The sequence below is a fragment of the Hypomesus nipponensis genome, chromosome 18, assembly GCF_054491055.1.
Source record: "Hypomesus nipponensis isolate SF chromosome 18, ASM5449105v1, whole genome shotgun sequence".
Classification (NCBI taxonomy): Eukaryota; Metazoa; Chordata; class Actinopteri; order Osmeriformes; family Osmeridae; genus Hypomesus; species Hypomesus nipponensis.
Genome location: NC_140378.1, coordinates 14,549,836 through 14,562,529, shown reverse-complemented (window position 1 = coordinate 14,562,529; position 12,694 = coordinate 14,549,836). Strand labels below are relative to the sequence as shown.

At 44.8% G+C, this 12,694-nt stretch overlaps 1 protein-coding gene across 4 annotated transcripts in view; it reads right to left on the bottom strand.

Annotated features, from left to right (window-relative positions):
- The window catches only part of nphp4 (nephronophthisis 4), a 72,228-nt gene that overhangs the window by 11,486 nt on the left and 48,048 nt on the right, over positions 1 to 12,694 (bottom strand). For all 4 annotated transcript variants that reach the window (XM_084681411.1, XM_084681410.1, XM_084681414.1 and 1 more), the window contains exons 15-19: positions 11,080 to 11,271; positions 8,439 to 8,626; positions 6,174 to 6,334; positions 5,516 to 5,699; positions 713 to 841 (exon numbers count right to left, since the gene is read on the bottom strand). In XM_084681411.1, coding sequence (XP_084537537.1) covers positions 713 to 841; positions 5,516 to 5,699; positions 6,174 to 6,334; positions 8,439 to 8,626; positions 11,080 to 11,271 — 854 coding nt within the window. The remainder of the gene's footprint in view (positions 1 to 712; positions 842 to 5,515; positions 5,700 to 6,173; positions 6,335 to 8,438; positions 8,627 to 11,079; positions 11,272 to 12,694) is intronic.

Below are 12,694 nucleotides of genomic sequence, written 5' to 3'. Positions count from 1 at the left end.
CCTGTCTGAGTAGCTATCTCTCTCCCAAGGCATTCCCTTCCCATCTTATCAGAGAAGCATCAGTGGACTGTCAATCACAGAGCCAGATAGGGCTCAGGTGCTCTTTATTGCCCTACAGGTACAGTCGTGTAACGGCAGTGCTTCAGGGACTGCACAGGCATGTACATGACACTACAGTCATTTTGCTGGGAAGCTTAAACGTGCTGTGGAGATCACATAGATTTGTGACAATTTGCAGAAGCAACTTGGGGATTTTCTCTGCATGAAAAGAGCAGGTCTATACTGCTAGGAGCTAGAAGATATTTGCTAAAGGGATTGGGTCTAACGTGCCGGGATTTGGCCTTAGCCCTGATGTTATCAACAGATTCATGTATTTTCAGTACTCGTCTGTTTTACGTGTGGTTTTAGAATACAGTATGTGTGCATGCGTGCGTTTGTGCGTATATGAGAGTGTGTGCATGCATGTGTGTGGAGCTGAACACTCTCTTTGAGACCAGCCACCGGAGATGCTTGGGCAGGCTCAATTAGGCTGTAAATTGAGTGGCTCAGTGCTGGAGTGAACAGGCAGAATGTGTAATGGATCAGGATGGGATGATCAAGGATTCCCACATCTTTTGCCTCAAAATGCAGCGCCCACACACACAAACACACACAAACACACACACACACACAGACACACACACAGACACACACACACACACACCAGTTGTACCGTTAAGTCCGTGGATGTTCGTAGAGGACAGACTGCCTCCTCTGAATCCACTGGATTGTGATGAGATGATGCGGGTATGAGGCACAGGGAGGGCTGAGGGTCTCCCTGAGGTGTGCTTCACTGGACAACCTGGAATGAAACAACACAAGGGTTTTACAAATGTTTCCTTTAGGGCTGTGAAATGATTACAATTTTTTATCAAATTAATCACAGGTTTCTGTGGATTAATCATGATTAATTACATATTACCGATTTTCCGAATTTTTGTCATCAGTGTGCGTCTTTGATTTTGCGGTACCTTGATGCTCGAGTCACCCGTTGCCACTCGCAAAACTTTGGTGAACCCCTCGTCCTCAACAATATCAATCGGTCTACAGCTTTTTGCAATACATTTGGCAACTGTGCTAGTCACCTTGTCACAGGCAGACTTGGTGAGGGGCCTACGCTGTTCAATGAGGGTGGTTGGGCGCATTCTACTTGAACTCCCCTCGCCGATCAACGCATGCTTCGCGTTGTGGTGGTATAGGTTACTTTAGGCTGGTATCGTTTCGGTGAAACGATAACATTCAGTCATTTAGCATTCAGTCATTTAGCAGACGCTCTTATCCAGAGCGATAACGTCTTCCCGCAGAGTGTGCATATCACTTTGGTTTTATTGGATGTTGCATTAGTTTTTTTGGAACACAAATTTCTCATCCAGAAGTTTCATATTGGGTGGAATTGTGGGTATATTACGTTAAATGCGTTAAACAAAAATAACGTAATTAATCCTGTAATTTAATCATAACGCGTTATTTTTCACAGCCCTAGTTTCCTTATTATATGTTTATTCTGGAACACACAAAAAAAACCACATTGTAATTCAACAAAACTTGAATTCAGATTACCCTTGTAAGAAACCCCTCCTAAAGTTACTTATCTTCATAAGTAACAATGCATCTTCTGGCTTCATTGATGATAGTAGACCAACCGGACACTTCCTGCTCTATGGAACATGAACCACAGTCCTTCCTTTAGGCTCAGTCATCAGCATTACTTGTATTATCCCTTCTTGTATTATGCGTTAGCCAGGCGATGTGCATGGACCTACATGGGCCTGCCTATCCTGTGGCTTGTTTCATCCCGCTCCTTTAGTACCTGTACCCTGTTGCTTGTGTTCCGGTCGCAACAGACAGAATCACTTTTTATTTCCCAACCTAGTCACAGGAGATGGGGGAGTAAACACTGCACTTGTGCTCAAGAGTGAACGATGATCGATTTCAGCTTTCCTCCTGTGGCAGCGAGCAAACATTAATTCATTTAGCCAACCATACAGTGGAGGAGTAAGAGAGAAACTCGTCTCCATTGAGCAATGCCTCACACCAACCAGGTAATGGACGAGTGGTAGTGGGAACTGCTCACTGGAAGAGAGCGTCGGAGCCAGCTTCTAGATTTACTGCCAAAAACAGAAAGAGCTTTTCCAAATCTAAGCAGCAAAAATACATTGTTTGGTAATTTACGGCTTGGGCTGTCTGGCATAAGTACGATATAATTACGACTGGCAAAGTGAAGGCATAATTCAAACAAAAGGTCAGAATTAATTAGAACATTGCTCTCTTTACCACGATCCTCACAAATTCAATTGGAGTTTGGGTACGTGCTTTTCATGAAAAGTTTCTTTTTCAACAACCCGAACGGACACGTTTTAATTACAGAGCTAGACTGCGGCTGTAGTATACTTCATAAAGTGTGAGCATCGCAATTAAGGGTTGTTAACGCCTGGTGTGAAATCTCACTGGGCTTGTGAGAGTTGTAGCAGGGGTTTTAAAGTCCTCTCCACGTCCTCTTAGAGCCAAACTCTGTCATCAACAACCGATAATACACACAGCCCCGTGACTAATGGGACATGGGGTTGCCATGCAAACAGCCACAGACAGCACAACAGCTCAGATTAATGGTGAAGATTTCCCTTCGCATTTCCTTAACCATCCATCACCTATCCCCGATGACTGAACTCCACCCAATATAAATGTCACATCTGTCCTGAATATTACCACTGGAGACAATATTTCCACAGAGAACATAAACATAGGAAATCGATATCAATGCCATCACAAAGTAATCAGATCCCCTTCAAAATGGCATCATTAGGAATTGTATTAAATTGAAGCTTTATTTTGGCAGAAAAGTTCTCTTGTGATTGATGTGTCTCTTGGGTACTATGGAAACATGATGACAAGTAACAACCCTTGTAGAAAACTGCAGAGCAAACTATGACAGTTCTGGTTTCTCTTCATTAATCATGCAAATGAATCACGCTTTGGCAATGATTGCCATCAAGATCATCAAAGGATCACAACTTTATAATTCAGCTTGACACTGATGCACACAGTGTCTGATCAAAGAATTAGCTGTCGAGAAGGAGAGCGAGGGAAAGCGAGAGAGAGAGAGAGAGAGAGAGAGAGAGAGAGAGAGAGAGAGAGAGAGAGAGAGAGAGAGAGAGAGAGAGAGAGAGAGAGAGAGAGAGAGAGAGAGAGAGAGAGAGAGAGAGAGAGAGAGAGAGAGAGAGAGTGAGAAAAGAACGCACAGAGGTTCTCCCTGTGATATGATGTATGTCCATACTCAGCATGCAGGGCCAGGAGGAGTCCTGTCAACAACAGTAGAAGCAGCCGCCCTAAGCTGTCCATGGTGGGAAGACTAATTGTAAAGAGAGAGCCGAGGGGTTGAACTCCATCAGATTTATTGAGTAGCTTAGCCGTTAGCTGCATCACAATGCCTTTCTCTTCACTCCACAGGCTCTGTTTGAGGTTAAGTCCACAACAAACCGCTCTGGCAAAACAAATAGAAACAGTAACGGGGGGTTTCAAAATAGACCTTATTTGACTATTAGAGACTGCATTTCAGGCAAGCAACCTTTCAAAATACACCCGTTCATTCTCACCTGGGAAGAAAGGGGTGATAAGTGGGGCCTTCAGCCTTAAAGTGATAGCATATCACTTTATTGTGAGACATATGGGGCTATGCCCTTCCAGCCAAGCACATGACACACTTAATTCACCTGACAGAAATATTTGAGGAGAAAATGTTATCCATATTTGCTCCAGCCAGTTGGTTTTAGACTGGAATCCGCTCTCTCATCTTGCACAGTGTCTCCAGGGCTTATCAGGCTCTTGCAGATGAGAAGTGTTGAAGAGATGGCCCTAATCTGTCTTCTCTCCAATTTGGACAATTCTGTGTGTGTGCGTGTTAGTGTATGTGTGTGTCTGTGTAAAAGAGGGTGTTAGTGAGTAAATAAGTGAGTGAGCGAGCGAAAAACCAAGTGAGTCAGTGAGAGGAGGAGTTAGCGTGTGCATGCATGCACTGGTTCCACTATGATTTTCAATAGAAGTTGCCTCTTAGATAATGAATAATAGGTGTTTTGTAATGATTGAGCAGACTTAACTGCATATATATTTGGCATTTCATTATTACCTGTCAATCCCTGCTTATAATTAAAAGGTGTCATTTGATATTTCATTTTTTCATTTGAAAATATCTGCCACTCATTCTTTTTCCAATCAAGGCTAATTCCCAATGGAGCCATGAAAATACATGATTAATTGCACGCACGACTGCGACACATATTTGAAAAGAGAAAGCCTGGCTACAGGCATGGTAGTAGCCATTGGACTGGATCCCATTCAGCAGAACCATCCAGAAGTTGGAAATAATCATCAGATGAAATGCCATTTTGATATATGACAAAACAGCCAAAACGTTAATGTAACACTCCTCAAGTAATTGAACCATGTGGCTTTACATCATCACTCGTGCACCCCTTGTGTGGCGTGTGAGGCTGGAGAGACAGGCCCACCATCCCTAATAGAATATCCACCTCCATCTGTCTTAGTGGGGGTAAATTCCAGCAGCCCTTTGTCAAACAGCCTAATCACATCCCTAAGCAAGGAACAAATAGAACCAGCGATTCATTAGGACTTGATGAGAGAGAGACGGAGAGAGGAGATAGAGAAGGTTAAGGAGAGAATGTAAAGATGTGTGTGTGAAGGAGAGATGTAGTAGGAGAAAAAGAGGGAGGGAAGCGAATGAGAAAGCGAGGGAGAGGAAGTGAGAGAACAGGAAGTGAGAGAAGAGGAAGGAAAAGCTGGACAGAGAAGGTTGCTAGTGTTCAGTTAACTCACAGCACTCTCCTCCCCATGTAATGGATTCCAACTGTCGTCTTCTGGAACACAGAGCCAGGGCCTGATGGATATCTAAGTCTTGATTGGAATTTACATGCCAGATGCTCCCAATTTCTCACTGTGCTCTAACGCTGCTTTAGGTGATAAGAGATCAGCAGAAGCTTTGCATCGAACAATAGGGATTCAATTGGGCTTTGGAGCCCAATGATGATATGTGATGTATATGAGGGAGAATAATCTTCCAACAATAAATAGTTAGAGAACACTATCAACACCGAGGGATGCAGAAAGCCAAATTGGATAACAGACAGAGACAAGGAGATATTATGTTTTCTATCTGGTGATACCCAAGTGTGGGTTCAAGCTGAACTACTGTAGTCTGGTGAACCACCTCTATATCTGGACACGCAGTAACACTGTGTGGATCAGTGGAAAAACACTGCTGCAGGTGCATCCTTTTAGCAGGCCACTCGTTATTCTCGCGGGTGCTGTTCATTTGATTGATTGATAACAGTTTCTGTCCATTTAATTTTGGCAAGCACCATTGTTTACAGCCCTCGGCTCCAGTGAACACTTCTGATATATCTCTCTATAACATCTGAAGTGTTCATCACCAAGTAGCAACCTTGTGAGACGCTGTACTCACCCACGTTGCCCATGCGCATGTGTAACTTCCCCTTCACCACGGTCAGGACGTTAATGGGGGTCACGCCCTTCCGCCCCGCCAGGTCCCCCCCCGTCACCACGGCGTCCTCGCTGACGTACTCCGTGTTGATGACCTCCAGCTCGTAGGTGGTCTGGACCGCCGCGCGGCCCTGACGCAACATATGCTAAACAGCCGAGACGCCGGGGGGCGTTTGCAGGCGCAGAACAAGACCAAGGGACAAGGAAACAAGTAGCAACTGTCACCGAGGGAGAGCGGAAGGGGAAGGCCAGGGTGGCTGTTGCTTAATGAACAGCTTCTAGGGACCCGGATCAACAAAAGAACAGCTGGTACTGATATAAACAATTTACAACTTAACAGGCTTTCTCGGAGGGTTTTTACAGCAAGCCCTCTGTTGATGCTTCAGAAGGCATTCTTAAGGAAGTGGTTACACTACAAAGGGCGCTAAACGGCTAATGCCAAAAACGAACAAATCCCCAGATATAGATTAAAATGGGCATTTAGAATGTGGAGTGAGTATACTCTTTGTAGCTTTATCAGGGTTTCATAACTTGTCTGACAGGGTTGTGAGACAGAGAGCAGGTAAACACAGCCAGTCATTTAACCCTCCCTCCGGACCCTGACGTCGGCAGCCCAGTACCTTGAGCTCGATGCCTGCGGAGCCGATAAGGAGCAGCGAGTCTGCGTCCCACACGTCCAGCTGGAGCGTGTGCAGGGCCAGGTAGCGCAGGAACCAGCTGCGCTCCCCAGGCTGCAGGAGGGCCTGGTCCACTGGGAACTGGAGCTGCAGCCCCGGGGAATCTGGAGGATGGACACACACAACCACTGAGCCCACCACGTCGCTTCGATTACATTTATGAATAACAAATAGCACCACTGTTTATCTGATGATGGACACAGAAATGTGTCCTTGATGGAACTGACTAATCCAGGAAGTGTCTCCAGGGTTTATCCACATCCTGCACGCTCCTAAACCCACAACTAAATAATATGAGGGCCAGGGCATCAAGGCAGAAGTGAAATAATGAGGGCAGGTGACAAACCTGAAGGATGGAGAATTATATATATATATATATATATATATATATATATATATATATCTCAAGAAAAAGAAAGTAAAGAAAAACAGAACGGAAGCTGCCACATATTATCCCCAGTGACGCACACACCCAGACAGCCCCCTGTGGCCTGTGTCAGGCCTTCCCCTTTCTGATGTCACACACACACACACACACACACACAACGCTTCATATTTACAGCAGGGATGGGGGCAGGGAGCGAGAGAAGAGACAGTAAGGTAGAGAGAGAGGAAAAATGACAGAACCAAAGTGCGAGAAAAAAAAAACACCAAGAGAGAGAAAGGGAGACAGAGAGGGAGACAGAGAGGGAGGGAGAGAGGGAGAGAGAGAGGGAGAGAGGGAGAGAGAGAGAGAGAGAGAGAGGGAGAGAGAGAGGGAGGGAGAGAGGGAGAGAGAGAGGGAGGGAGAGAGGGAGAGAGAGAGGGAGGGAGAGAGGGAGAGAGAGAGGGAGGGAGAGAGGGAGACAGAGAGGGAGGGAGACAGAGAGGGAGGGAGAGAGGGAGGGAGGGAGGGAGAGAGGGAGAGAGAGAGAGAGGGAGGGAGAGAGGGAGAGAGAGAGGGAGGGAGAGAGGGAGACAGAGAGGGAGGGAGAGAGGGAGACAGAGAGGGAGACAGAGAAAGGGAGACAGAGAAGGAGGGAGAGAGGGAGACAGAGAAAGGGAGACAGAGAAAGAGACAGAGAGGGAGGGAGACGGAGAGGGAGGGAGAGTGCAGGCTTGATATCTGGAGCCTCTAACCCGCCGCTACCCCCTTCCATCCTTCCACACCCCCCACTAGCTCTCTCTGCTCGGCCCATTAATTCTCCCAGCATGCCTAGAGCCTGTGTGCCGGCGCGGCGCTGACAAGCGGGGAGCTGACAGGCCTGGGCTGCGGGCGAGGGGCGGCTTCAGGAGCTGCGGCTGCAGACGGAGCACAGCTGACTCTTCGTACAGCTGAGTGCAGAGACTGGTATGTACACAGCGGGGTGAGGGGAGGATCTCACAGCAGATAGACAGGAGCTTCCACCTAAAGGCCTGGATAGCAGACTAGTGCACACAGTGCAGAGCTGCCTCCTCGCTCAGAACAGAGGGCAGACTGGTACGTCTACAGCGGGGGGGTGAACCCAGGTTCAAACAGCCCTCATGGAAAATAGATAATCGCCCACATAAGTATAGCACATACAAACATCAGTGGAGCAGGTATCTGGCTGGCCCTAGGAATGCTTATCCAAGGTGAAAAGGTGCTGAGCGTAGGAGAGTGGGGGGTAGGGTGACACTGGTCTGGTATGGTACAGGTAAGTGAGTTGGAATATATGGAAGACACCAACAAGCTGATGAGCACCCCCTGCTCTCACATCTGCAAAATGTGGGCTGCCTCGGCATGAAAGAGAAAGAGAGGGAGGGAAGAGAGTCAGAGAGAACGCTAGAAAAAGGGAGGGAGAGGAGTGTCATCTTGGGAATGGGGAGAGGGTGGGTGTGGGAATGGGGGTCATTCAATATCACGCTCCGTCAGTAGCTGTAATATCTCGTCCATTTCATTAGGACCTACACAAATAGACTTGACATCAATCAGCTGCGGGGAACGTGAGTGAGTGAGAAGTGTTTTAGCCTCGCGCAAATATAGATCCAATAGATAGATGTTTGCCGTATCTCACTGGGAGTAAACAACATGCAACCTAAACAGAAACAGTTCCATACACTTCCAGCAGGTCCTCTAGTCAGAGAAGGTGGATGATCAGCATGCCTTCCAAACACCCCAGGGCTCGTCTTAGATACCAACCAGCTAAAACCTGTCCTAGTCTTGAGTCACCATGAGTCACTGGTGGGTCCCTCTCGGTTCTGTCCTACCAGTGTTGACAGTTCCATCCTGGTTGACTGCAGCCAGGACACAGGGGAGCGTGTCTCTGGGATCGTGCTGGGCCTGGTCCGGGGTCTGGAGGCTGAGCCGGTGTGTGGTGGTGGGTGGGAAGCGGTAGATCTGGAAGGTAATGTAGATGGAGGACGGCCAGTCTGGGCTCACGCCAGACTCCTTCATCCTGATTAGGAAAAACAAACACACTGCTATTACAAAATGGCTCTTTTCATTAAGGCTACTCAAAAGCATTGATGTGTTGTGCGGTTCCAACACGCAAAGATTATGCTGGTGTCATGGTGTATGTATAATGTATACACAGGCATGGGCAAGTCATTCCGTTTTATAGCATGGTCTGCATGGAGTGGCATTAATGCTGCTAAGTGTGATCTTTTTGATTGAAAAATCCATTTGAAATGTGAGGCGCACATTTATGATTCAATGAAGGTATTTGTAAAATGTCATTAAATAAGGGGGTTAATCACCTCAGTTAATCATTTGAATTCAGCAGTTCCTGGAAACTCAAATCTAACTGTCATTGCAAACCCCCATCCATATCAATTGGCTGCTTTACAGTTCTTTTAACTAAAACACCAATGAGGTGTGATTAGATAGACTAAATCAAATTTTAAAACCTTCGTATAAACTTCCTAAAACCTTGAGAAGAAGGCTTCTAGTCAATACAACCACAACTTGAAAAACCTTAAATGGTAGAAACAAATAGACTAATCCGGGAATTATATACATAGTTTCATTTTTAAAGGTAAACAATAGTCATATTTTCCTAGATGCATACTTACAAGATACAAACTCACCAGGTTTATTTTAGGGTTTAATTTTGGTATTTACAATTAATTTGCAATCGTGTTCTGTCACCTCAAATATTTCTCTCTACCATTTGATTCAAAAACCACCCACTGAGAACATTGGACCCTCTCTTTCTCTCCCTCGCTTTTTCTCTCTTGTTCTAACTCACACACACAGTCACACACAACACACACACACTCCAAACTGTGGGTGGCCCAAAACTCTCAGCCATCCATTTTCAAATCCGCACAGAATAAATTAACCAGAAGTAAGATTAGGACAGAAACGATTGCTTCTCTATTTCCCAATGACGAGAAGATTAGCAATCAATCACCAAGCATTAGATAAGGAGGGGGAGGAAACCATTTTAAAACGAGAGGGCCATTGTGAGCCCCACCATGCCCGAACAGGGTTTCAGAACCAGTAGTTTGAGTTTGAATTTAAGAGCAACGTCTGACCTCCAAGTCAATCCCATGGGCTGATATTCCCTTGGTAAAGAGCTGCGCGGCCGTGCGTCTACACAGGACGGTCATTAATATTCATTCAGTAAACAGACGAGATTGATAATCACAGCGCCCAAGAGAGACGTGGAAATTGCACCGCCGTTTTGAGCGCCTGCTCACTGCAGGAGTCAGCGCCTCTGCCCGCTGTCCCGTTTGTCATGTTTATTATGTCATTTTGTCTGTAAAAATTCCATCTCCAATGTTCTCAAGACTGAGGTCCCGGTATTCCTTGAGTCTTCAATTTGCTGTTAAGAAAGTGTTTTGGGCGGGGGAGCAATTGAAGTTGTTTCAGCTCCAGTAATGAAAAGTCAGACAATGGTCCACAGATAAGGAATAGAAGATAAGCTACTTGACACAGCAGGCTATCAAACCCCTCTGCTACAGTTTCAGTAGAAGCGGACAAGGCATTCAATCCACTCTAATTTTCTATCTATTAACTATCTGTAAAGTGTCCAGTCCATTTACCATGAAAGCAGCATGAAAACTATCATCAGGGTTTCTAACTACGTGCTTGCCAAGCCGAGCTACGACATGTGCCATCAGCTCAACACAGCGGAACTTTGTTGCCAGTGTTGCTGTCTATGATGAATATGACAAATGCCTGTTGCCTTTATCTGGCGGCCGGCAGGCCCGATGACAAGATAAAAGGGAACAAAGAGGCTGTGTCTCTATCTGTCGGCTTGTAGCCCCGGAGTTTTGGTGTCTGACAGAGGGGTATAGCTCTAGGACTTGTGTGATGTCTGTGACAGGAAAAATATGATTGTGTGTCTGTGTGTGTACGTGCGTGTGGGCATGTGTATGCATGTGGTGTGTCTGTCAGCCATATGGACGAGCAGACATGCAAGTTAAGGATGATAGGCAGGTCTTTAGGTCCACTGCAAGGGTATCACTGTCATCTAGGTCGCATGTCAAAAACACAAGGCCCCATTGTGTCCATGGCTGTCAAGTTTTCAGGAAATGTAAAAAGGATACCATCTACTCTTACAGAAGTAGTCAGTCTGTGGCTTCACCTTGACAGAGAATACATTTACATTCCCTCTAGAAACATCTGGAAGTTTCAAGTGCAAAGTACTGTACCGCCTACATGCAGTGCCCCGGATACGATTCCGTCAATTTCTGCATGTCTTCCCCTCTCTCACTCACATACATTCCCTGTCTGTCTCTAACTGTCTCTGTCCAGTAAAAACAAAAATATATTGTAAAAAAAAAAAGAAAAAAAGTTTGCAATAAAAATCTGCTGGTTCCAATCAATTTCAACAGAAAGGCCCTGAGTAACAGTTGTGTACAGTGCCTTCGTGCATAACTCGTCCAGACACGGCGGGTTCACCTGGAAAATGCCAGAAACTGGAGCACCAGCAGATTGCCCTGCAGGGAGTCTGCTTCCTCTCTCTGGGGGTCAAAGTTGACTGGTTCTGTCGGGTCCAGGACTTCAGCCACCTGCCCGCTCTGGTCCACAATATCTGGGAAGCCTGCAGAGAAGAGGTGGGCCATGGAGCTCCGTGAACTTCTTGAAGAGGAGCTTAAAGAAGACAAAACAATATTAGTACACTTGCTTTGAAAAGTAAAGCAGCTGTGTTTAATTTCATTTTGAAAAGGCAAAAAATGACACAAATATTTGGGTTATCCCAAAATTCTTCCCATTGCATGTATTCACGATTCTGCCTGTATTTAAAACAAACAGCACACCTTCTACAATCAATTACTATACTAATAAAAGTCCATTTGTATTTCCAACCAAGCAAGAACAGTATCCATAACAACTTAACCTTCATTATTGAAGCAAGATTAGTATTCTATCCAACCACATCAGAACTGTCCATAATCTTCATATCAGATTGCTTTTCAATTCATTTTCTTGAATTAAATGTGTTTCCTTCTGTCCATCAAGTCAAGTTGGAATGTACTTTGTATACTTAAGTTTGCTCTCGAAATATGGTGCAAGGATGTTCTCATCACTCAGTAAGCAGGAGCCAAACAAGAGTTGGGCAGGAACAGGTACCAAAACAGGCCTTTTGAACCTCAATAATAATCTGGGTTTATTCCTCATCATAGTGGCCACCTGTTTCCCCAAACCAGGGCAACAGCCATTACTTATACTTTCAATACCCAAATGATAATAATAAGAAACAAAGTATATTTATGTCTTACGGTCGAAAGTTGACGAAAATAATATCATACTCAATGTCTAATGCGGATCAACATGCCAAATTAGAGAGTATAATTATGTGAAATGTCATAAAAAATATTAAGCTTTCACCAAAGTAATTGCAGTTTGGATTTTTCAGAAAAGAACACCAAAGACATTATCAAATGACTGAATGTTACTTGGCTATATCAATTTCACACTTCTGTCTCCCCCTCCAAAAGTATTATCTTAATTCATTCCGATTGGATTAATATTCAAGCCCCCATTTTTATTTTCAAAGGAGTTCATTCAGATACTCTGCATGATTTGAATTAAATTAAAGTTCTAGGAGTTCACTGTTATACTGCTTTAATAAGTAGGTCATTTTGAAGAAGACATAACAAAAAAGATATGTGTTTTCAAACTGTCCAGTTCAGGAACACATTTGTGACTCAGACTTAGAGACTGTTAGAAGCCTCCACGCTATCCTTTTCTTTTCCTCAGACACTGTGTTAATAAGGCCACGGCTTGTTTGTGAGTTGCCACTTACTGAATGCTATATCACAGAGAATCATTTGGTACCCCCTTTGTAACAGAATAACATTGTTATGACTTAATACACTATTCTATTACATATTATATAATACTGCGAGACACACAGGGCAAGTTTGTTTTGACATGGGTAAATATATATTCTCAGCGGCAGCTGTTGCTCATAGCCGATTTAAAGAACAATACTAGACAAAACACCAAGCCAGTCTGTATAAAATACAATTGCTCAATATTAGGCCTAAGTTTTGAACAAACGTGTCACATT